The sequence below is a fragment of the Urocitellus parryii genome, chromosome X (genome assembly GCF_045843805.1).
Source record: "Urocitellus parryii isolate mUroPar1 chromosome X, mUroPar1.hap1, whole genome shotgun sequence".
Lineage (NCBI taxonomy): Eukaryota > Metazoa > Chordata > Mammalia > Rodentia > Sciuridae > Urocitellus > Urocitellus parryii.
Genome location: NC_135547.1, coordinates 61,970,778 through 61,997,600, shown reverse-complemented (window position 1 = coordinate 61,997,600; position 26,823 = coordinate 61,970,778). Strand labels below are relative to the sequence as shown.

The following is a 26,823-nucleotide window of genomic DNA, read 5'->3' as shown; positions in this document are numbered from 1 at the left end:
GAGCTCTGCCTGATAATTGGACGTTCTCTTGTTAGATTTCCAGGCAAGAAGCCGAAGAAGCACCACACCGCCCCCTTTTTGGGCTCCTTCTCTAATCACCCGCGAGCCCAGAACCGCCTCAGGTAGTCTGAGGCCGGCCAGGGAGTCTCCACCTCCACGCTAGCGGCAGCCATTCGATGCGCTCAGGCGCCGAGGGGGTGGGGCCCATTGGCTGGGGGGCGCTGCCACTCTCGGGAGGGGGTGTGGTGGGGGTGGGGTCTCGGACCGCCGCGGGTCCAACTGCTCACTGTTTGCTGGGTAGTGGGTGAGTTTGAGCGTGAGCGGGGCTGCTGGAGACTTGAGAACAGTTCAGAACCAGCAAGCTCACACCAGAGAGGGAGAGAAAGAGAGAGAGGGAGTGAGAGAACGGGCGAGCGAGTGTGAGGGAGTGCGAGGGGACCTAGAGGAGTCAGGGAGAGAAAGCGAGGGCCAGAGGAACCACGATAGAGACGGAGTGAGCATGTCTGTCTCCGCACCTCCGGTGATCTCTGCAACTTCCAGTGGTACCGGCGTCCAGGGGGCTTTATTTCGGGCCGAACCCCTATACTCCACTCCGGGAGAGCCCCCTCGTCTCACCCCTAATATGATCAACAGTTTTATGGCCAATAACCACAGCGGCAGCGCCGGGAGTGGCGGGGTCGGTAGTGGCAGCGTTGGCAGCTGCAACACCAACACCAACGAGTGCCGGATGGTCGACATGCACGGGGTGAAGGTAGCTTCATTCCTGATGGATGGCCAGGAACTGATCTGCCTGCCGCAAGTCTTTGATCTTTTCCTCAAGCACCTGGTGGGTGGGTTGCACACGGTGTACACCAAGCTGAAGAGATTGGACATATCTCCAGTGGTGTGTACCGTTGAGCAGGTCCGGATCCTCCGCGGGCTGGGGGCCATCCAGCCTGGGGTGAACCGCTGCAAACTCATCACCAGGAAAGACTTCGAAACTTTGTTCACTGATTGCACCAATGCCAGGTGAGACACCCATTTGTTGACTCACACGCTGCTCTTGCCCCTTTGCTCTCTTTTGCATGTCTCATCCCTCTCATTCAACTTTGTCTGTAGAGAATGAGTCTTAACCAGCTTGCCTCTTCATACTTTAAGTCGGTGGGGAAAGAGGACTAGAAGGACTCATTAATTGCGGGTCCCTTCTAGTCCGTGCTCAGTGGTAGGGCTGGGGTCTAAAAAAAAAGTCCCGCACAAACTTCAGTTTGCAGTCCTCTACTGAAACTTTCCAGCCTTTCTCCCATATCTTGCATGGCTTTTTGGCTGCTTGTGTTTATTTGTTAATTTCTCTATTTGGTTTTCTTTCTGCTCTTTTGTGGCCTTACGGGTCGGGTAGTTTTTCTTCTGAACACCGACACCAGGGGCTTTCTCTGGGGGCTGGCTGAGCTGTAAACCAGGCTCCAACGCTGGCAACCCAGAAAACAGCATTTGGGGAATGCAGGGGGCTGGAAGTCTAGAATCCATCCCAGAGGGTGATTCAATCCCCATCCTGTAAGTTTGTTGCGAGAGTGTGTGGAATGCATACTGCTGTTTGTTGTTGGTAGTGATTGTGTGTGCGCGCAAGTGTGTGTAAGGAGGAGTGCTCATGCCTGCTGCGCAAAGCTCCCTGGTACACGATACAGGAAAGTAGATTAGTCTTGTTTCTTTTTTTAAAAAAAGACCGCAGATGTCACTTTCCTGGGATCGTCTCTTTTGGGTAATCTACAGAAGGTAATGTGGGGCATGAAACGCTGGGGCTGGGGCTGGGTTGGGGGTTGGTATAGAAGTTGGTAGGTTTTCTAGAGAAGATGCTCTCAGCTCTTCCCCCCCCACCAGGCAAACAGTTGGAAGGATCCCATTCCCTCAAAGAGAGGATTCCTTAAATGATGATGGCCAGCTTCCCTGGTTGTAAGTGTGCCTCCTTCATATCACAGTTCAGAAGTACATTGAAGTATAAATGTCCATTTGCACATCAGAAGCAAATTGTGTTCAATGGTTTGAGTAAAAAGGAAAAGAAACTATATTCCAGATTATTTGATTTTTAAAAAATATCTGTGAATTAGTCTTTATTTAGTTTATTTGATCTCTAATCTGTTAATATCTACAAAAGTATATATTTGGCATTTGAGAATGGCATACAAACTAAGAAATTACCATCACCAGATTTATGGGAGCAAAGGGTTTTGTTGTAAAACGCTACTACTATTCATCATTTTGCAAAGAACTTTGGAGGTACACTGTCTCGGTGCAACTTTATATGATCATATCTCTGGGTCTATGATCTAAAACTATAACTCAGTTACCACATTTATGGTAAAATGCAAATCACTGTTTAGTTGAAAGTGTACTGACAACTTGTAGACAAACTGTTGCTTACTGTTACAATAAGATAATGCTACAGAACTTACAATGGAACATTTTCTTTTTTCCTTTAAGAAGTGTTCTTCTGGATTCAAGCAATTGAACAGAAACCTGTTCATGTGAGAACTCCTACCTAATGCATATTTAGGGCTTACAAACCTAGTTCATTAGATCAGCTTTTCTTAAGAAAGATAGATGACCTTAAAACACAAAGATAAAGGCTTCCTCCAATAAAACAAGCAATTATGGGTTGTAAGAGTAGAAAGAAAATTTTACTTTGACTACAAAGCATTTTACTAATATATGAATTCAAAAGATTACAAGGAACATCATATAGGGGCCATCTAATTCATATGTTACCTTTCAAAAACACTTGTATTTAAATAATTACAGACATGAAAACCTATCCACTTACCTCTCTCTCCCTCACCTCTCTACTTTCCTATCCTTTCCTCTCCTCCCTTCTTATAAACTTCCATTCTTAAAGTGAATAATTATTACATATAGGAAGTTCTTCCTTCCATGATAATTAATTTATATGTTCTTGAACAAAATCTATGTATTTTAAAAGTAAATAGATTAATATTTTATTGTCATTTTTGATGCTTTCCTTTTTAAATAGAAACTTTTCTTTAATTTTTATAGAGCTTCTTGCTGAAAGGGAAAGTGATCAATTTCTATATACTCAGAGACAGGTAGTCTTATTCTATTTTTGTTATATTATACCTTTATTATTTTTTAATTCAATTAAGTTTTATTTGCTTCTTATCATAGCATTTGAGTTTCTAACTTTTTTAGCTTGAATTGCTTTTGTGTATGTATCTGTCTAAAGGTGAGAGAGACATATTAAATACAGAGAAAGAAATATATTTGTGATATGATGAATGTGCTTTCTATTGCATTTTCTTTTTTTATAGGTCTTTTATTTATTAGATTTATTTTCTATAACTGTTACAAGCATTGCAATATAGAATTGTTAAAAATTGTGAAATATATTCTATGTATGCAATTCATAAATGAAGATGAGGAAAATTACTAGAAACACACCTACATTGCAATTTTTAGGTAGGGAAAAACCCAATTTCTAGAAAAATCTAATAGTAAAATAACATTACCAAGTTTTGTTGTGCAAATACCCTCATAATCAATCATGTTGTTAAAAACTACTAGATATAATGATGGTTATGAAAGATGCTTTTTGAATTTTGGTAACATTTACAGACTATGTACTTTAAATTATTCATCAATCAGAATTTAAAAATTAAATTTGAAATTAATATTTAGATCAACATTATTTCTATGATTTTAAAATTCAGTGAAAAATGAGGGATCTAAATGAGAAGGAGGTACAAGAGAGACAACATGAGGCAGATAAGACACAAGCAGTAAGAGAGAAGAAATGTAGGAAAAGAGCAGAATGATGACATGAGAAGGAGAGAAAGATGGAGAAAATCTTATAGAGTTGTCTAAAGAAAATGAATAATGTGCTAATGGAAACCTGGCTAAAGAGTATTGTCCTTCAGGACTCATGACTTCTTACAGCTTCTAGCTAAAGGTGAAGGGGAGAGCAGTGCCTTGAAAAATTATGTATTAGATTGAATGGAAACTCTCACATTATATTCTTATTTTAAAAGAAGAGATTCGTTTTCATCTCCAATGTATAAATTTTCATAATATATTATTGAATGGAAGGACTATTTGTATTGGTGTCATTGGAAATTTTCTTTTCCTGCATTATTCCCCATCTGTCAAATGTGTGGGGAAGAGTACATGTCCTGATTTAGTGTATTTTAATTTGGAATGCCTTATGCTATCCCAGGACACATAAAATGGACCATTTTCACATTTGTCCTTTTCAGAGACTTTAACACATTGCCACTAAGTCGCATCTTGATTTGGTTCAGTGCACATTTTATCAATGTGCTTTGAAGATAAATGAATGAATACACATCATTTTTTGATAGTGTGAAAGTCACAACAGCATCTGAAACAGTACCTTATATTAACTGTTTTGTTTTAGTCAATTACTGAAATATTCAAAGTTTTTTTTTTTCTAGAAAAGAAGTTGGGAAATAATATCTGCTTCAAAAACTAGGGAATTATAAGACTAAAACTCTTGACCATACATTGTTCTATTAAGTGAAGCTTTACATCGCTGGAATTTCAAAGGGCTATACGGTATTCTCCCTTCATGATCTTTAACTTTAAAAAAATAATTATAGGGAAATTATTTTGAGAATTATTAAGAAAATGGTGAATTTTCTTAAACCAAATGAAAAATTATTATATGGTTTTAGATTTTGTTTTTGAAGATAAAGCACTATGGGTTTCTCTTCATTTATTATACAAGAAAACTTGGAGTTTTTCAATACCAGAGAAAAGAGGCAGATTCAGAAAGCAAACGCCTAAAATTCTCACTATTATGCAGTGAATTTTACTACTAAATTGTCCTAAGTTTAGTAGCAGTAAAATACAAAATTGGTTTCACTAAATTGGGAATCATCCACCACATTTTAGTGTTATTTTTTAAAATCTACCTATCTATATGAAAGTAACATTCTTGGATTTCATGATTGGCATTTAATTTTGTTTGAGGAGCAACTGATTGAATGTTATTCAGTCACTTAGAGTTAAATGGATGCTTGAAGAAACAAGAATGTATAATTAAGAAGAGACTTTAATAATATATTTGGGGATATGCTTCAACATATATTTAAATGTATAAAATTCACTTTTTAAAATTAAAATTCAAAATAGTTCAATTATAGTTCATTTTGACAGTGTGTAAACAGAACATAAATGTGGCTTGATATTAGACTAACTTTATGAGAAGAATAACCATGTTTACAACATTTTAAAACTAGTTTCCAATACTAGAAATATGATTATTGTAAGCAGTCGATGAGTTTGGCTTTGTATTCACACTTGATGAGTACTTTGTAGTTCATGATCCATACAGAATAATGTAATTTATTTTGAAAACTGATGTTTGGCATTTACAGTAAAGTTAAGCAACATACAATTATTAAAGAACTTGTATCACTTCCCTGGGCTGATATATATTTTCAGAAATGATAAAAAGGTTCTAGAAATGAATCCAGGCAGTTAATACAGATATTTTATTTCAAAGGATGACGATGAGATAGTCATATTGTCCATTACAAGCAGTCACATAGTCAACAATGCTGTGTCTTTTATAAGAAGAATGGTATCAGGATTACAATTAAAGTAATCTAGTCATATGCTAATGTACAGAACTTTTGTGTGTATATTCATTTTAAATCTATATTTCTGCATAACCAATAATTTTTGTGTTTATGTAAATACTTTAACTTGTATTCATATTTGTCTTAAACACTCATTTATTGGGTGATGGATACTATATTAAAGAAATGATCCATGACATGATAGAGTATATCTTTGAATTTTTATGTACATTACCCTCAATGTCTAGTACATGAACACCAATAAATAATTAGGATGTGATCGTCTTCAGACAATATTGTTTTATGTGGCTTTATACAGGAATTCCTAATACTTGTAGAAGATATCAAACCTGAATTATTTTATACTTTGTTAAGTGACATTATTTTGTCTTAATGAAATACTTAGTTGTTTGTAAAATGCTTCTTGTAGGTAAATATAATTGTGAGATATCTTAGTCACAATATATCATATCTCAGTTGTCAATCTAGATATCTAGTGGCACTTTATCTTGTTCATGTAAAGATACACATGATTTAAATTTATACACTTTACACATTTCAAATATGTATTAAACTACACTAATTGATCCAAAAGTGAAAATATTATGTTTTTAGAGACAAATATCAAATCAACCTTTTCTCCCAAAGCAAAACAATCAGGTATTAATGATATTCATATTGCATATTCAAAAGGTCTTTGGTAACATATTTTCTTCCCTTTTTCCCCTTTCACCATCAAAATCTGCAAAACTCTTCCCTGTCACTTCAGATCACACAATTCTACAAAGACAAAACAACATTTAAACACATTTGGTTTGGAAGGGAAATTGAGCATTTGCACCCAATAAGCCTGATTGTGGAAATGCATGCAAATTGTGTTTTGATTTATCTCTTTTACACTTTTTTCCATTTGAATTGATCTTGCATTAATTTCACCAAGCGGCTCTGTGAGGCTGCAGATGTTGCCCTGTGTTTAATAAATCAATGAGACAGATCTGAATGAATCACTTCAGATGGATTCTCTGCTCGGTTTGATGTCTAGATGTTATTCTTAGCTTGTTATCATGACAGATGCATTAATGTTCCCATACACTGCCAGCAATGTCAAAGAGATTGAAGCTTTTAAAGTGGCGGCATCCCTTTTTCCATTTTCTGCTAGAACAACTAAATTTGTTTTATTTTACTTAGGAATCAGAGAAAAATATCAAAGCAATCTTAAGATTCTTCATGAGAAAAATTCTTAATATTCATGGTATATTATTAACTATACCAAAATGGTAGAAATCAATAAAGTGTAAAAACTAAATATAGTTTAGCTATATAATAGTGCCTCCACATTAATATATAATTATAGGAGGAAAATGAGAATTAGTAATATATGATTGGGATAAATTGAAAGTGTCACTATAAATAGAACGATATTGTATCCAAATTGATTATGGAAGGGTGTTAGTTTTTAAATCCTTAGTAATAATCTTTTTGTTGGATTAATGAAGCTGCAGTACACTCTTACCAAGGGATTTATAGAACTCATTCAGTATTTAATATTGTTTGGTAGGAAGGAGACAGCCAGTTCTTATATATTCATCATTTCCTCATTTTGTGATACTGAAAATCTTAGAAGTGTTTATTTCATTTTAATATATATATCTTATTTATATTCTGAGTAATAATTTATAAATCATAAAACATTCTGTAACAATAAATGTTATCTTTATAGTTTAAATCTTCAGATTTAGAAAGACCATATATCCACTTAAAGGAACTTTGATATAACTCTAGTGAAAATTACCTAACATCATTAAATATCTTAACTATCATATTTTTATTTTATTTTTATATATCTTTATTAGGCCTGAAGAACCCCACTTCATAATCTTTGTTTTGGGAGAGAAAGAATCCTGTCAATTGATATGGAATACTATGAATTTAGTGTTGTAGGTAATATAGCATTTTATTTAATGTCTGATACTTGCAATTGCAAATTTTGAAAGGAGGTTCAACATTTTGAAGAATATTTTTTTTAAAAAATTCAGCTTTTGGAAGTAGATCCTCTTTATAAGCCTTTATGATACTCTTTTTATTATTTTTTAAAATATTTATTTTTTATTTGTAATTGGACTCAATAACTTTATTTTATTTATTTATATTTATGTGGTGCTGAGTATTGAACCCAGGGCCTCACACGTGCTAGGTGAGTGCTCTACTGTCGAGCCTCAACCCCAGCCCCCCTTTATGATACTATTTAAGCATAATTTCACTGTTACCTTTATTATAATAAGACAATAGAGAACATATGAGATTATTCTGTTTAATTTTCAAATTCTGCACGAAAGATTTTATCTCCAGTGTTAGGATAATCTTTGAAGCTTAAGACACATACATCACAGATCTATAGCAGAGTTTGATGACAAGTTTATAATGAAATTCAATAAAGTTTTGAAACATGTCTATGTCTTATGGTAGGATCTCACCACATTATATAGTTTTTGAAATTACTATAATGTGAGCACAAGATGTAATACACATTTTAATACAAATTGTTTAATGTGAAAATGTCTATAAAACATACACACATACACACACACATACACACACACACACAGAGACACACACATTTTTTAAACTGGGGATTGGACCCAGGGTAATTAACCACTGAGCCAAATCCCCAGCCCTTTTTATTTTATTATTATTTTTTAAATTTTAGATAAGGTCTCACTAAATTACTGAGGCTGGCTTTGAACTTGTGATCCTCCTGCCTCAGCCTCCTGAGCCACTGTAATTATAGGCGTGCACCACCACAGCTGGCTTAGATTGATATCTTTATAAGTACCTACCATTAAAAAAGAACTGAAATTGTTACATAAAACAAACCATGGATTTGTAGTCATAATCTCTGGGAGGTCATTTTATCTTCATTATTATTCATTGTAAAAGTTCATTAAGCCTAATATTATGTACAATGGACACCCAATTCACATTTGCTGAATGAACATAGTCACACATATAAACACACATGCACATTTATTCCTTTTATTAGAATTCTTTGTACTAATTGCTGATCCTTAAAAAGAAGATAAGCAAGTAGTTACACAGTTTGCAGTTACTAGAAAGACATAATCCTGAAATCTTAACTCTAGTGTAAAAATATTTGAATCATTCCATAAACTTTTCACAAATGCACATGTAAAGGTATTGAAATCTGATATACGTTATTAGAATATTTGAAATGAAATATATCATCATAGAAAGTATAACTTCTTAACATTACCTTTTATTGAAAACACAGGGGAGATATTCAGATATTTTATAGACAAGAATTGATAAATAAAACTAAGCCTAATGCCATAAAACGATTCTCAGTGATTTGTATCTATACCACTTCATATCAGCACTCACCCTTGTTATGGCTAACTTGTGATCCTACTTTCAAATGCTTCAAAAGGAGCTGGTAAGAAAATAGATTTCCTCCCTTCTTTTTAGAAGAAACACAAATACATATTAAGAAAAATGACATATTTTTTTCCTGAGTAGTCTGAAGACCCAATTCAATTGAAACTCAAACTTGCATGAAGTTTCCTCCTACCACCCCATTAAAGGAATAACTTAGTTCTTTCAGCTGTAGTTAATTTTGCAGAGCAAAATTTCCTTTCATCTCAGACCCCTGAGGTTGAAACTACTTGTATCTATGTACTATTTTGATCCATTATGATTAGTTTTATTAGAGCAAATAGTAGTGAAAACTTTGCAATTACACTACTGGAAAAATATATAGTACAGGAAAGCTTAAAAAATAATGAGCCACAGTGTTTTTATTGTTGTACAACCTTTTTATTTTTAAACAGGTTGACTGCTTAATAGTGTATAATGCAGTATGTATGTTAAAATATAAAACATCCAATTGCAGTTCTATCCCATGATCTTATCAGATTGCTGGCAACCGCTAGCTGGTAACAACATTTAGACTACATTTAGACTATCTGCTATTTAAGTGATGGGTTAAAAAGAAAAAAAAAAAGTATTATTGATCTGTCTCTGGATTAAAGTTTGAAATGGGCAACAGCCTGAACACAAAAGCCTTTTTTTTATGATTTCTCAGCTTGCCATTGATCTCCTAGTTTTTATTGCATTCATTATTTATTAAAAGAATTTGCAAGCTAAACATAATGTTAAGCTAGTTTGCACACAGGGACCGCACTTAGGAAATTGAATGGAAATTGCATTAGAGATGAACATCTGTGCTATTTTTCCACTCATGTGTTTATGGGTTTGTATAAAAGGTGTATTGGATTAACAGTTATAACCATTATAGCTTACAGCAATATGTTAGTTTCTGAGCTTTCAGTTATTTTGGAAGAAGTCTGTCTATCACATGTTTGTCTAGAAAGCATAGTACTGCCATCACAAAAAATATTTGGATATATTTACTTTTACAAATGAACTATCTACATTATATATCAATTATGTGGTAGTCTGTTGTAGTAAATGAAAAACATTTAAAAAACACAATTAACATATAAGACCATATTATCTCTTATTGGCTTCTGGTAGTATGGTACATAGATACAATTTATATAGTAACTATTTTAAGAATCCAGAGTTAATGCCATATGAAAGCATAATAAATTCACAGAAACTATATAAATACTTTAATATTACCATCCATAAAATGTTATTACATAGGTATTTTAGGCCTTGATGCTTCTGGAAGGATAATAAACATATACTGAACAGTAGTTCTATATAATACTACCAAAGATAGGGTGGAATGTCTTACGATATGTTTTCCTCTTGAGTTCAGTACAAGGGAGTTTAATTGCAAAAACTCAAGTTGATGTCACTTCAAACAGTTTTGAGGATATCAGTTAGACCCCAGTAAATGTCTTTTCTGCTATATTGTTTTTAATTTGTGGATTCTGAAAAATTAATTTCTATCTGTCCAATTATTGGGATTTAAATGAATAAATACGTAGCTTAGGATATATAAACCATATTATCTGCCAATTATATTTATTAAATTAGATAAACTTTATGAGTACATTTTTATCATGTTTGTTATTGAATAATCATTGAATTTCCTTTCCCATATCTGTTTTATGTGTCATATGAACACTAGAAGCCATTTCAGTATTTAAAATTATACTAGAGAGGTTCAGTTAAAAATAGTTATTAAATGTGCATCTTTGGATTTAAAAGATGTTTTTATGTTAATGTTAAAAAGCTTACTTTCATTTGTGTGGAGCATTTTTTTAGATCATCATGCTTAAGGTTTCATTGGCTTTGGCTTTGTACAATATTATACATTAAAAATTAAAACTGAAATAGTGATATGAGAAAGAGTCATTTGTTTTAATTCTTTCACAATAATTTGACACTTAAATGAATTATATTTAAGTGTAAACAACATTGGATAACTAGATTATTTACAAACATGTATCATTAAACATTTAATGTTAGTGTTAATATTGCTGCTTTGAAGTAGCCTGTAATCTGCTAAATTTCGAAATTTATTTTGTATAAAAATTTATGAGTACCCCCTTGGTTTTTAATTAAGGAAGACAAAAGGCGAGTTCATTCATAGAAAAGAATTTACTGCATAGTACATTTTATGCATAACATATAAGCTTTGGTTTTCATTTTATAAGTCAATTAGAACATTCAGTTTAAACACATAACATATCCATAATATATGACATTTTTCCAATTTAATTAGCTTTCCATTTCAACAAATACTTAGTAAGCAGCTACTATGTGCGAGGCTACTTACAAAGGAAGAGTAAAGTACTCTTTCTATGAATTATCTCTATTCGTCTTTTCTCATCTTCAGATTACAGAGGAGTAGAATTTTATTGGTACATGGTTAACTTTTAGCTAAACTACATTATTGTAAGGGACATTAAATGACACATTCAATTAAAAACATGGACAATTAAAATAACACGAATGAGGTTTTGCAGTATATTATAAAATTTCAGAATATTCTTCTAATTATAGTTTGCATATTCCAATATTAAATTTTATTTCCATTTCATGAGCATTCACTGGAGGCAAGGGAAGATAGCCCATAAACATGTGAAAGTTGAATTAAATGTGAAATGAAATTCTTTGTGTAAAAAATATCTGAAGTGAGTGAACATAATCAGGCATACAGCATATATATCACAGCTAACAGTAGTATACTAGATAATGTTGTTTGGTGATTACTAAATTAGTATATTTTGCTTGGAATTACTCTGACGTTGTCTGTGGAAAGATTTATGTACTTACTGGATACAATACTCATTAGAGGCTGTTAGCAGATCAAAACCTGGCAAACTGCATGAGGCCAGTTGTTCACTTAACATACTTTCCTGTGCTTAGGATCCCTTAATAGCCATCTTCTATAAGTTAAATAAACATTTGTGGACACTAGAGGAATCATGGCTTTTTGGTTAAACCACATTGTTGTATATAGTTTTAAATGAGATTCTTGTGAAATGTTTCTGTTCTATGAAGGGAATAATTAATTGATTTTCAACATGCAATTAAGAAAAGGAACATTATGACCTAGATGCTGAGAATGCCCTGACAAGAGCAGTCATTTTGATTATGGGTACATTTTGAACATTGTGATGTCTGAAGAGAGTAGTAACTGTTTCAGAGCTTATATATATATATATATATATTTGACATTATATATTTGACATACCCACTTTCTTACACTTGTAGTTGTTTTGGTCTGGTCCTTGTCATTCTAGAGAACTAACATGTAAATATAATTAAATAATTGTTCTTTTTAGGTCTTTTTCCATATTAATGAGAAAAATGTAAAAGAATTTGTCTCATATGTACTCGTGTACCATCCCAGAAGGGAAAGTGGAGCTCCATAATTTAATTTTCTTTCCAATTAGGAAGCCTCTTGATTCTAGACAGACTATATTTCAGTCAGGTTTGGATTGATATAGTTATATTTGTATATGGACAAAGGAATGAAGCTAAATAATGGTGGAGAAAACTTGAGAAAGTATTTCTCATGCAAATAGAGAATGGGCTAGCAACTAATAGATGGGGGATGGGCAATATAGAACTTACCGATTATGATCTTTCCATAGAGTTCTTGAATGGATTTCTCTTTCTCTCTATTTTCCTTTGGTGTTGGGTGTTGAACCCAGGCCCTTGTTTATGCTAGGAAAGTGCTCCATCACTGAACTACACTATAAGTTCCTGAATGCTTCTTTTAATTACCATTTTATTTCAGTGGTCAGCCTAAGCAGATTTATGTGCAGGAATATAAAGCATAAAAAATATTAGCTGTGAATAAAAATTAATATAGTAATGACAAGATGTGGAAATGTTATTCCTTTTAAGGTCAACTGGTAACAGAGAAATTGTAATGGGACATTTGTATATATATTGTCATTAAGATAATATTCCTTTAATATTCTTGTTAATATTATTGTAATTTAAAAAAAAATATAAAGTTTCCATTTACATATCTTTGGGAAATTTCCTGACTATTCCTGATCTGTTAGCTTGATTCTAGCTTGCCACAGCACGTTTTTGAAACATATGTTGTATATGAAATTTTTAAAAAGAGTTAAATTTTGCCTTGGGCTTTGTGTATGTAGTTTTTATTGTGTTCAATAGTAACTGAGTTTGCATGTTAGGGAGTAATTCAAACCACTGAGTTCAAGATTATTTAATGAACATTAAAATTTGAATTAAACAATGCTGAGGTGGCATTTTTGTCATTTTTGGATTTAATAAGAGCAATAAATTTTAAGTATTTAGTACATGCCTTTAGTCTGAAAGTATATCTGAAGGTTTAAAATATCTAGCAAGATGTAATAGTAAAAACTTTACATGTATATACTGGTTTATATTTTATATAGTGCCTTTACATACACTGATCCATTTAATCTGATCCTTAGAATAGTTGGTTTTAAAAATTTTGTTGTGAAATTTCTAAATTTTTATAAACAGATGGCTGATCTCTTTATAACATGGTACTACTGGGGGTCACTTAATCTCACTTAGACTTTTTTCCCTCAGTGCTAAATCAGTATCATCCATGGTTATATGAAAGCTTGCAGTGCTTCTAGGGAATAATAGTGTCTTATGTTTGTGCAGAATTTCACAGGCTGCAAAGCTTTTTCACATGCTGTCTGCATTTATTCTCACAGCAATTCCTTGAGGAAGGTCATCTGATCTTGAATTTAGGTAAGAAAATGGAAATGTAGGCAAGTAAAATGCATTACTTAAGGCACTGCTGTCTAGTATAGACAGAGCTAATTCTTGAATGTAAGCCTTCTATTTTGCCACCTCTGCTCAGATCTCTATGCTGTTTTGAATGATGGCTCCAGAAAATGAGTTTAGTTAGGAGGTGCATTGTTCCAGATAGTCAAGATACTACGGAAAATCTAGTTGTGAGAATTAGAAACAAACTAGAAGGAAAGAGAATCAGTATTCAGGAGCTATAATATCTTCAGGGTATATTCCCTTATTGTAAATACTGCCATTTATTCTTGTTATCTTCAGAAATACAGTTACAAAATTCCCTTGGAGACACAATCCCATGAGTGGGTACAAAAATGTTTTGGGAAATATTCCAAATGGAAAAGTGAAAGAAATAATAATTCAACAAAGTGTGTAGAGATGACCATTTCTCAAAGCATAATAGTAGAAGAATTTATGAAACTGGAACCAAGTTACTAAAAGAAAATGAATTCACTTTTGTTTCCAAATTACTATGCTAGAATCTGTGTATACTTTCAGAGAGTTTTAAGTCTTATTGTAGAGATAATGCATGTGCACATACCAATATTTATTTACCCCTTCATCAAATAGCTACTTGGCATCTACTCTATGTCAAACACTTTTCTAGATGCTTTGGACACATCTGATAAATATAAGGTAAACATTCCTGCCTTTGAGAAGAAGTTGGATTCTAGAGTATGGTATTATAGGTAGAGGAAATCAGTCAACAATATGCATACTGAAGAGGAGATTATATTATGTGTTAGAAGATGGCAAGTGCTATGGAAAAAAATAGAACAAGTAGAGCAAGTTATGTGTATGCCAGATTGAAGACAGTTGTAGTTTTAAATAGCATGGGCCTGGTAGGCCTTATTGAAAATGTGAGATTTGGTCACAGACTTGAATTGGAGGGAAATTAACCAGAGTCTGTGGAAAGAGTATCTTGGCTTGGGAATAGTTTGATCAGAATCCCTGAAACAGGAACATGCCTGGCAGATTAGAGGAATATTAAATAGATGAATATGGGCTGCAGTGGAGTGAGGGGAGAAGTAGTAAGAAGGAGATAATGTTATGAGTGCATGTTCGTGTTAGGCCTTTTAGACCATTTTACAATTTTGACTTTACCCTGAATGAAATGGTGAATCATTGCAGCATTTAATTTAATTAATTTATTTTTTTAAAGGCTTATCTTTTTAAAAATATTTTTTCACTGTTGATGTACTTTTATTTTTATTTATTTGTTCGTGGTGCTTAGAATGGAATCTAGTGCCTCACGCATGCTAGGAAGCACGCTACCGCTGAGCCACAACCCAGCCCCCGTTGCAGCATTTTAAGCAAGGGTATAAGAGGATCTGACTAGAATTTGAGTCACTCTAGCTGCTAGGTTAAGAATGTGAGAATAAGCTTCAAGTGGGGCAAGAGTAGAAGTTAGCATGCTATTGCAGTGGAGGAGAGGAGAGAGAAAAAAATAAAAACACTTTAGACCACAGTGGTAGAATAGTTGTGGTAAGAATTAGTCATATTCTGGATAGATTTCAAGGCTAGAACCAGTAGGACTTCATGATGTATTAGACACTAGATATGAGAGAAAGAAAATGGTCATGGACAAAAGAAACTGCAGGATTTGGGCATGTGCAACAGGGAGGATTCATTTTCTACCATTTGGGAGAGGGAAAGCTGTAGCTGGAACAGGTTTGGGAGAAGGAATTAAAAAGTATAATTTTGCACATGTTAGTTTTTAAGTATCATTTAGCCTTTTAAGAAGAAATATAGGTATTAGATATAAAAGTCTGATATTTGAGAAATAGATCTGACCAGGAAATAATACACTTATGACAGGAGTGACTATAAAAAGAAAAGAGGAGAGTTTCAAGGACTGAGTTCTTGGACACACCAACATAAAGTTATCAGGAAGAAAAGGAAGAATCAATAATCTATTCTGAGAAAGATTATTATAACCAGTGAGGTAGGAGGAAAACCAAGAGGAAATTGTGTTCTGACGACTAAGCAAAGAAAATTTATCAACAAGGAGGGAATGATTAACTGTGTCCAATGCTGTTAATGTAAGTCCTAAGAATCCATTAGATGAAACAATGGAACTCATTGGTTACTTTGACAAAAGTAGTTTTGGTAGAGAGATGGGAATGAAAAGTATGAGTGGCATTTGCTTAAGAGAGAGAATAGGAGAGAGAAATTAGAGATAAAATAAATAATTCTTCCCAGGAGTTTTCTTCAATGATAGCAAACAACCTGATAGGTAAGTAGCTTGAGAATCATGAGCATGGGGACAGAAAGTGAAGAAGTTATTATTTTTTATTAAGATGAAAAAAGAATGGCATTCTAATAGAAATAAAATAAATTGGTACTATAGGAAAAAGAGAGTATTGCTGAAGTGATATTCTTGAGTAGGAGATAATAAATAGGATCCAGTACACAAGTAGAGACATCAGCTTTAGATAGGAGTAAGATTAGTGTATTGACATAAACAGGTGGGAAGGCTAGGTATGTGTTTGAACATTCTAGTTATGGTATTGGGAATCCATGGAAGTTCTCTTCTGATTGTTTCTTCTGTGAAGTAGAAATAGGTCATTCATTTGGGAGTGAGGATTGGAAAGGAGGTGTTGAAATGGAGAGTTCAAGGAGAAAGGTTAAGTGTGAAATAGTCATCTGGGTAAATAAAAAAGCAAACTATTAAAATAAATTTAATATGATTGCCAGCAACATTAAATGCCCTTTGAGTTTAGTGGTTATAAATTTAGATATTTCAAAATTGTTAGTGTGGTTGTTTTAATTTCATCATGCAGAGCTGCATCTGTACTGGTGCAAAGTAGGGTAAATAATTGGGTTTAATGAGAATTGTAGTTTTACTAAGTCTTATAACAAAGTGAGAGGCTGAAAAGTGTTGAAGATTTAGCAAAAAGTTATTGTAATGAACGAGAATGGATTTTAAATGATTTAGGTAGAAAGGGTATCAAGGATGTGAGTGAGATGGGTATTTTCAATTAATTGGAGGTTACAAAAAAAGACCAAAGCCTTTCAGGGTTGGAGTATCAGAAGCAGTGACTAGAAAGAAATTGTGGTGGGCAGAGAGTAGGAGGCACCAAATTAACAATATGGAAGAGGTGCATTATTGATAATTACAAAGTTTAGCATATGACTGTCCACTTGAATAACTGAAGAGGATAAGATTGTTGGAGAAGTTAAAAAACTGAAAGGTCAGAATGTTGCATTGTATCATCTATGTGTACATTTTAATTGAAATGATAAGGATTAAGAGGGGGTCCTAATGCACTTTATTTAAAAAAATTTCCTGCATGGATACTGATATTGAGTTTGCTTTGTTAACAAAGCTATTCTGCAATTAATTTCTAAATTTTTAAATTAAAATTGTTGGAATTCAGAACTCTTAGAAACTCAACTTGACTAAAATGTTTTTAAAATGATCCATATTTACTACATTGTGTAGGTTTGAATATCTGTACAATCTCTGATTTGTTGTGGGTATGCTGTGCTTTAGCTAAACTGTTTGATGAATAAGATGAAAAAATAATATTTTCTAAATAAATAATGTTTGATTTATTTCATCTACTATTAATATTATTTTATAATGGAAATTATAATTAATCTTATTAAAAACTGATTTTATACCAGGGACATTATTGATTCCATGATGTATTTGTTGATGTTATTAGTATATCATATGTTCATGAAGTGTAAATTAAGTTTTTACTGTCATTTCAGCACATCACTATTCTATAAACAGTACTAAAAATCTGTTCAACATAGTGTAGTAGTAATAGTCATGGTTCTTTACCTATAGATGGTTCATAATGCATTCAAAGAGGCAGAAACCAAATCAATATATATTTTAAACACCTGCTGTTTTCTGATTCCTGCATTATTAACCTCATATAGAAGCTACTTAAACAGCTCTTTTTGCAGTCACCACTTCTCAAAGCTACTCTTTGACTTACTCTCGGGATTTCTGTGACCTTGGAGGTTTAGTGATGAAGAAAGAGTTAAGCTTTAAATCAGGTTTTCATGTGAAATCATTGCAGAGCAAAACCAAGAAGTTGGTGATCTTAGTATTAATTCCTTACTAATTACCTAGGAAATGAATTTGCTCTGGTGGGGCTTGCCCAGCCATTCACCTGGCATCTTAATAGAGTAGTTGGGAAGAAGGGTTGGTCAGCATTTGCAAACTCCTATTAGATCCTGTCACTGATTCTGAGTGAGTTTTAATTTTTGCAGCTGGAGAATAACAAGGGAAGCCAGATGTAGTAACATCTGCTATTAAGGCTCTTGTTTGGTGGGGGTAGGCAATTCCATTGCTAGAATTTGTTTTTAGCTCTATTGGGTTGATTAAAAAAAACTTATTCCTCCTGTTTATATAGCATGCTCTAAACACTGGGTTATCTCAATCAGGATCAGATATTTAAAGTGTTGTAGAAAGACTTTTAGGTACTATACACTAATCTCTACTACAGAAAAGCAAAGAATCAAGTAATTATTCATCCTGTCTGATATTTCAAAACTGATGAGATTAGCACTTCAAATGAATATTTTATTTGAGCATGGATCATTGGCAGGTTTGCTAAAACTGAATGGAAGTGCACTGATGTAATGTAAACTGCCTGAGGAAACTGATATCAGAAAATGGTAATGTTGAGATTCCTTTCTAAGAATAATTGCTTTATTCAAGGTCTTGCTGAAAACAACCATCCTTAAAAATCTAACTGAAGTCTTAAATCTATGGGGACTTCCCTCATGATGCAGTGACTTCTTTCTTCTCTGAATTTTTATCTACAGACAACCTCTCTCTCTTTCTCACTAGAGAGAAAGCATGCATGAGAGAGCACAAGCTATAATATGTATATGTTCTCTCTCTTTTCTTTGGGAGGGGCACAAATTGAGAAGTTATAAAGTGTTTATATTTTCTCTCCCCCTTCAAACTAACTTGTAAGTTCCTAAACCTCACAACAGTTTGATTTATCATTTTATCACTCTCAGTGATAGACATAATACATGGATATAAGTACTCAAATTTTTTTCAGTTTGTTTGTTTGAGAGTAAAACTATGATTTATTGTAATGAGATGTATTTACTTTGGGAAATGTTTGTATTTTAAGGAAATTTATTGCTATGCTTAACTTGTATATTATTGGAATTCAGATTGACAGCCATTCTTGAAATAGAAGCTTAGGTAATCACTATTTTATCTCAGATAGATACAGTTGCCCTAACTCCAACCCTTTTCCTATGTATGACCATCTAATACTTAGTTGTTTTCATCTAAAAATGAGGGTAATATTGGTTACGTATGGAGTTTTAAAGATTGAGACCACGGACATAAAATGCTTGGCACTTACTGAGTACATTGTAAATGTTACATTACTGAAAGTGGTGCTCACAGTAATAAATGTGTACACACATGTAAACATCCAATCTGAATACAAGATACAGAACAATTTTTGGAATAAAATGAAGCAGTTTACATAATTTTTTGCAACCAGGACCAAATTAACTGGTTGACTGTGAGTGACAGTGTATGCACTTAATTTTCTAAGAAATTCTTGTATGTTGACTTTCTAGGCTGATATGGCAGCTGGTAGGCCATTTATTACTAGTTCTATTTTGGTGGAAAATTCAGCCTTGTGTGTCATTTAGAGTTTGTGACACATGTACCCTCCCAAGGCTTAATGAGTTGTCTGCAGATGGGCTGTTATTTATTACAGTCATGTAGAATAAAATTGACTGTCTTCTAAAATTAATTTTTCATTTGCCTCCAGCCTTGCTTTAATAGAGGACACACAGTTGCCTGTTTGCAGAAATACTGTTTAATCACATTAATATCTCAGCCCCCCAGGCTGAAGGAGATAATTGTACAAACGAACAGCAAAATCTGTATCTTTAACTTCTTTTTATGATTAAATTATGCAAATGACTTATCTCCTGCCCTTCCAAGCACTAATCATCTAATTAGGAATGATGTGTTAAAGGGATGGTTTTGAATCAGGAAAGGGACAAATGCAGGAAGCAGAAAATGGGAGCTGACAATGGAACCACTGGAGGTATAGTAATAGGTAGTAGATAAATCTGTGTATTTGGTACAAAAAGAAATGAGGCTAGTATATCCTAGCTATAGACTTGTCATGTGTCATCTATTGGCAGGAAATACAATTTCCTACCTATGAGGGCATCACATCTTTTTTGATATTTACTTCAAATTATTGGTAAGACAACTCTTAATGTTAAGTTTCCTGTATTCTTGAACATTTGAGAAAACTAGGTTTTTAATATCATACCCAATGAAGAGTTGGTTTGCTCTTTTATTCCATGCAGTTTAACCTGTAGCAAAGTAATGGGATTGTACATTGATCATGACTATACACAAAGCTTTTCGGATTACACTTTAAACAAAAGCAGTCCTTCCTTTTCCTGAAAAATTAAACAAGGTGAAGACATGCAAACCCAGAACAAATGTAGTCCTCTGAATAGGGAACTCAGCCTTCAATTTTTCAGCGTTCCAACTAGGTGGCTACAAGATCTTTCATCAAATTTGTTCATCTACCTCCAGACATAATTGTAAAGAGTTTTTAACATAATCATCCTATTTAGTTGTGGACATAATAATTCCATACAATATTTTTATTTATTAGTAATAGCAATTATATTAATAATTAGTGATCATAATAATATTAATAAGTCATATTATTAATTTTCCTTAGTAACCATGTCAAACTTTATATGTGAGTATGATTCTTGTAATAATGTGAAACAAATAATAATACCTAAGACCATAGAATTAAAAATTAAGTCTACTGTGGATATTTCATTTAATTAATTAATTTATTTATTTTAATTGGTTATTCAAAACATTACAAAGATTGCACAATCACATCGGTTACACATCCACATTTTTGCATAATGCCATAATGGTAACTGTTGTATTCTGCTACCTTTCCTATCCTCTACTATCCCCCCTCCCCTCCCCTCCCATCTTCTCTCTCTCTACCCCATCTATTGTAATTCATTTCTCTCCTTATTTTTTTCCCATTCCCCTCACAACCTCTTATATGTAATTTTGTATAACAATGAGGGTCTCCTTCCATTTCCATGCAATTTCCCTTTTCTCTCCCTTTCCCTCCCACCTCATGACTCTATTTAATGTTAATATTTTTTTTTTTAATATTTATTTATTTTTAGTTCTCGGCGGACACAACATCTTTGTTGGTATGTGGTGCTGAGGATCGAACCCGGGCTGCACGCATGCCAGGCGAGCGCGCTACCGCTTGAGCCACATCCCCAGCCCCTTAATGTTAATATTTTCCTCCTGCTCTTCCTCCCTGCTCTGTTCTTGGTTGCTCTCATTATATCAAAGAAGACATTTGGCATTTGTTTTTTAGGGATTGGCTAGCTTCACTTAGCATAATCTGCTCTAATGCCATCCATTTCCCTGCAAATTCCATGATTTTGTCATTTTTTAGTGCTGCGTAGTACTCCATTGTGTATAAATGCCACATTTTTTTTTTATCCATTCATCTATTGAAGGGCATCGGGGTTGGTTCCACAGTCTAGCTATTGTGAATTGTGCTGCTATGAACATCGATGTGGCAGTATCCCTGTAGTACGCTCTTTTAAGGTCTTTAGGGTATAGTCCGAGAAGGGCAATAGCTGGGTCAAATGGTGGTTCCATTCCCAGCTTTCCCAGGAATCTCCATACTGCTTTCCATATTGGCCGCACCAATTTGCAGTCCCACCAGCAATGTACAAGAATACCCTTTTCCCCCACATCCTCACCAGCACTTGTTGTTGTTTGACTTCTTACTGGAGTGAGATGGTATCTTAGGGTGGTTTTAATTTGCATTTCTCTGACTGCTAGAGATGGTGAACATTTTTTCATGTACTTGTTGATTGATTGTATGTCCTCCTCTGAGAAGTGTCTGTTCAGGTCTTTGGCCCATTTGTTGATTGGGTTATTTGTTTTCTTATTGTTTAATTTTTTGAGTTCTTTGTATACTCTGGATATTAGGGCTCTATCTGAAGTGTGAGAAGTAAAGATTTGTTCCCAGTATGTAGGCTCCCTGTTTACCTCTCTTATTGTTTCTCTTGCTGAGAAAAAACTTTTTAGTTTAAGTAAGTCCCATTTGTTGATTCTAGTTCTTAACTCTTGTGCTATAGGTGTCCTATTAAGGAATTTGGAGCCTGACCCCACAATATATAGATCGGAGCCAACCTTTTCTTCTATCAGACGCATAGTCTTTGGTTTGATTCCAAGATCCTTGATCCATTTTGAGTTAACTTTTGTGCATGGCGAGAGAAGGGGATTCAGTTTCATTTTGTTGCATATGGATTTCCAGTTTTCCCAACAACATTTGTTGAAGATGCTATCCTTCCTCCATTGCATGCTTTTAGCCCCTTTATCGAATATAAGATAGTTGTAATTTTTGGATTGGTCTCTGTGTCCTCTATTCTATACCATTGGCCCACCCGCCTGTTTTGGTACCAGTACCATGCTGTTTTTGTTACTATTGCTCTGTAGTATAGTTTGAAATCTGGTATCGCTACACCTCCTGATTCACACTTCCTGCTTAGAATTGCTTTTGCTATTCTGGGTCTTTTATTTTTCCATATGAATTTCATGATTGCTTTATCTATTTCTACAAGAAATGCCTTTGGGATTTTGATTGACATTGCATTGAACCTATAGATAACTTTTGGTAATATTGCCATTTTGATGATGTTAGTTCTGCCTATCCATGAACAGGGTATATTTTTCCATCTTCTAAGATCTTCTTCTATTTCTCTCTTTAGGGTTCTGTAGTTTTCATTGTATAAATCTTTCACTTCTTTTGTTAGGTTAATTCCCAAGTATTTTATTTTTTTGAGGATATTGTGAATGGGGTGGTTGTCCTCATTTCCATTTCAGAAGATTTGTCGCTGATATACAGGAATGCCTTTGATTTATGCGTGTTGATTTTATATCCTGCCACTTTGCTGAATTCATTTATTAGCTCTAGTAGTTTCTTTGTAGAGCCTTTCGGCTATTCTAGGTATAAAATCATATCATCCGCAAATAGTGATAATTTAAGTTCTTCTTTTCCTATCTTAATGCCTTTAATTTCTTTTGTCTGTCTAATTGCTCTGGCCAGTGTTTCGAGAATTATATTGAATAGAAGTGGTGAGAGAGGGCATCCCTCTCTTGTTCCAGATTTGAGAGGGAATGCCTTCAGTTTTTTTTCCATTTAGAATGATGCTAGCCTGAGGCTTAGCATAGATAGCTTTTACAATGTCGAGGTAAGTTCCTGTTATCCCTAGTTTTTCTAATGTTTTGAACATAAAGGGATGCTGTACTTTGTCGAATGCTTTTTCAGTGTCTATCGAGATGATCATATGGTTCTTATCTTTAAGTCTATTGATGTGGTGAATAACATTTATTGATTTCCGTATATTGAACCATCCTTGCATCCCAGGGATGAATCCTACTTGATCATGGTGCATAATATTTTTGATATGTTTTTATATCCGATTTGCCAGAATTTTATTGAGGATTTTTGCATCTAAATTCATTAGGGATATTGGTCTGTAGTTTTCTTTCTTTTAGGTGTCTTTATCTAGTTTGGGAATCAGGGTGATATTGGCCTCATAGAATGAATTTGGAAGTTCTCCCTCTTTTTCTATCTCCTGAAATAGATTGTAGAGTATTGGTATTAGTTCTTCTTTAAACTTCTTGTAAAACTCTGCTGTATATCCATCCGGTCCTGGGCTTTTCTTGGTTGGTAGTCTTTTGATGGCTTCTTCTATTTCCTCACTTGATATTGGTCTGTTTAGGTTGTTTATATCATCCTGACTCAATCTGGGTAGTTCATATGTCTTAAGGAATTTATCAATGCCTTCACTATCTTCTATTTTATTAGAGTATAGGGTTTCAAAATAATTTCTAATTATCTTCTGTATTTCTGAATTGTCTGTTGTGATGTTGCCTTTTTCATCCTGTAAGCTAATAATTTGGGTTCTCTCTCTTCTTCTCTTTGTTAGCGTGGCTAGTGGTCTGTTTTATTTTTTCAAAGAACTAACTTTTAATTTTGTCAATTTGTTTGATTGTTTCTTTTGTTTCGATTTCATTGATTTCAGCTCTAATTTTAATTTTTTCTTGCCTTCTACTGTATTTGCTGCTGCTTTGTTCCTCTTTTTCTAAGGCTTTGAGGTGTAGTGTGAGGTCATTTATTTGTTGGCTTTTCTTTCTTTTAAAGAATGAACTCCATGAAATGAATTTTCCTCTTAGTACTGCTTTCATAGTGTCCCAGAGATTTCGATATGTTGTGTCTGAGTTTTCGTTTACCTCTAAGAATTTTTTAATTTCCTCTTTGATGTCTTCTGTAACCCTTTGTTCATTCAGTAGCATATTGTTTAATCTCCATGTGATGTAGGATTTTTCCTTTCTCATTTTATTATTGATTTCCAATTTCATTCCATTATGGTCAGATAAAATGCATGGTATTATCTCTACTCCTTTGTAATTGCTAAGATTTTCCCTGTGACATAATATATGGTCTATTTTTGAGACGGATCCATGTGCTGCTGAGAAGAAAGTGTATCCGCTTGATGTTGGGTGGTATATTCTGTATATATCAATTAAGTCTAAGTTATTAATTGTATTATTGAGCTCTATGGTTTCTTTATTCAACTTTTGTTTGGAAGATCTGTCCAGTGGTGAGAGAGGTGTGTTAAAATCTCCCATGATTATTGTGTTGTGTTCTATTAGACTCTTGAACTTGAAAAGAGTTTCTTTGATGAATGTAGCTGCACCATTGTTTGGGGCATATATATTAATGATCGTCAAGTCTTGTTGGTGTATGGTCCCCTTGAGCAGTATGTAGTGTCCTTGTTTATCCCTTTTGATTTACTTTGGCTTGAAATCTATTTTATTTGATAAAAGTATGGACACCCCTGCTTGCTTCCGGGGTCCGTATGAGTGATATGATTTTTTCCCCAACCTTTCACCTTCATCCTGTGTATGTCTTTTCCTATCAGATGAGTCTCCTGTAGGCAGCATATTGTTGGATCTTTTTTTTTAATCCATTCTACTAGCCTATGTCTTTTGATTGGTGCATTTAAGCCATTAACATTTAGGGTTACTATTGAGATATGGTTTGTATTTTCAGCCATATTTGGTTATGTACGATACTTAACATGATTTGTTTTTCCTCCATGCTTAGTTTTTCCTTTACTGTATTACCTCCCACTGTTGGTTTTCATTGTTATTTTTCATTTCCTCTTCCTGTAATGTTTTGCCAAGGATGTTTTGAAGAGCTGGTTTTCTAGCTGCAAATTCTTTTAACTCTTGTTTATCGTGGAAGATTTTTATTTCATCTTCAATACTGAAGCTTAATTTCACTGGATACATGATTCTTGGTTGGAACCCTTTTTCTTTCAGCGTTTGAAATATGTTGCTCCAGGATCTTCTAGCTTTCAGAGTCTGTGTTGAAAGATCAGCAGTTATCCTGATTGGTTTACCCCTAAATGTAATCTGCTTTCTTTCTCTTGTGGCTTTTAAGATTCTCTCCTTATTCTATATGTTGGGCATCTTCATTATTATGTGTCTTGGTGTGGATCTCTTATGATTTTGTACATTCGGTGTCCTGTAGGCTTCTAGTATTTGGATTTCTTTTTCATTCTTTAAGTCTGGGAAGTTTTCTAGTATTATTTCATTGAATAGATTGCTCATTCCCTTGGTTTGGACCTCTGTACCCTCTTGTATCCCAATAACTCTTAGGTTTGGTTTCTTGATGTTATCCCATAATTCTTGGATGTTCTGCTCATGATTTCTTAACATTCTCACTGAGCTGTCTATGTTCTTTTCAAGTTGAAAAACTTTGTCTTTGTTGTCTGAAGTTCTATCTTCTAAGTGTTTTACTCTGCTGGTAATACTCTCATTTGAGTTTTTAATTTGGTTTATTGTTTCCTGCATTTCCAGGATTTCTGTTTGTTTGTTTTTTATATCGTCTATCTCCCTATAGAGTTGATCTTTTGCTTCTTGGATTTGTTTATGTAATTCATTGTCAAAGTGATTTTTCATTGTCTGAATTTGATGTACAATGTCTTTCTTGAGACTCCAGATCATCTGATGCATGTATATCCTGAACTCTTTGTCTGACATTCCATCAGCTGCAGATATTACTTCATCTAATGTTGAATTGACCTGTATTGTTTGTGGTCCTTTCTTTCCTTTTCTTTTCATACTGCTCTTGATTCTTTCTAGCTTTGTGAAACTGTTGTGCTAATGTTTTTCCCCTTATATATTTGTATTGTTCTTGTATAGCTCCAAAATCCCTCTTTTGCAGATAAAGACAATGTTAACAGATCCCAATATCAACAGTACATTATCTAAGCACAAGTTTTCATTATTAATACATTTATAGTTCGATTCTAAGACTATAGATATTGGTTTTAATTATTACTTAAGAATATATTCATTAGTTTCATAAAAGGCGTACCATATCTGGTGGCATATAGAAAACTTAATTTCAGATGAAGGATGTTATGCTTAGAGGGAAAAGAGTGAGGGTATGAGGTTAAACTAACTTAGCACCTTTGGAGAACTCTAACCAATAGACTGGTAATTTATGGAAGAATGTATAGACTCAACCTCCTGTCTGTATTTAGATAGTTACCCTATGTATAGATAGCAAAAGTTAGGATGTTGAAATTGGGATAGAGAGAATACAAATTTAAAAAAAAGAAAAAAAAATAACAAGGAAGAAAAGAGAAATAAGAGAGAAGGCAAAGGAAAGTAAGATAGAAATAAAGAAAAAAAATGGGGGGAAGGTGGGGTATATACAATTCCTCTATATTATATTACTTTGGTAATTTGGTTGTTCATGCACAGTTCTTGGTTTCACATATGCTGAAGTTGTGGAAGAGAGAGAAGAAAAGAGAGAGAGAAAAAAAGTCTCTCAGAACACTGTTTTCCTTTCTTCCAATAGGTGGTGTTGTCTATTCC

At 33.8% G+C, this 26,823-nt stretch overlaps 1 protein-coding gene across 1 annotated transcript in view; it reads left to right on the top strand.

Moving 5' to 3' along the window:
* The first annotated feature begins 499 nt into the window (after positions 1-499).
* The window catches only part of Dach2 (dachshund family transcription factor 2), a 527,975-nt gene continuing 501,651 nt past the window's right edge, over positions 500-26,823 (top strand). Inside the window, exon 1 of the mRNA XM_077793629.1 lies at positions 500-1,008. Coding sequence (XP_077649755.1) covers positions 500-1,008 — 509 coding nt within the window. The remainder of the gene's footprint in view (positions 1,009-26,823) is intronic.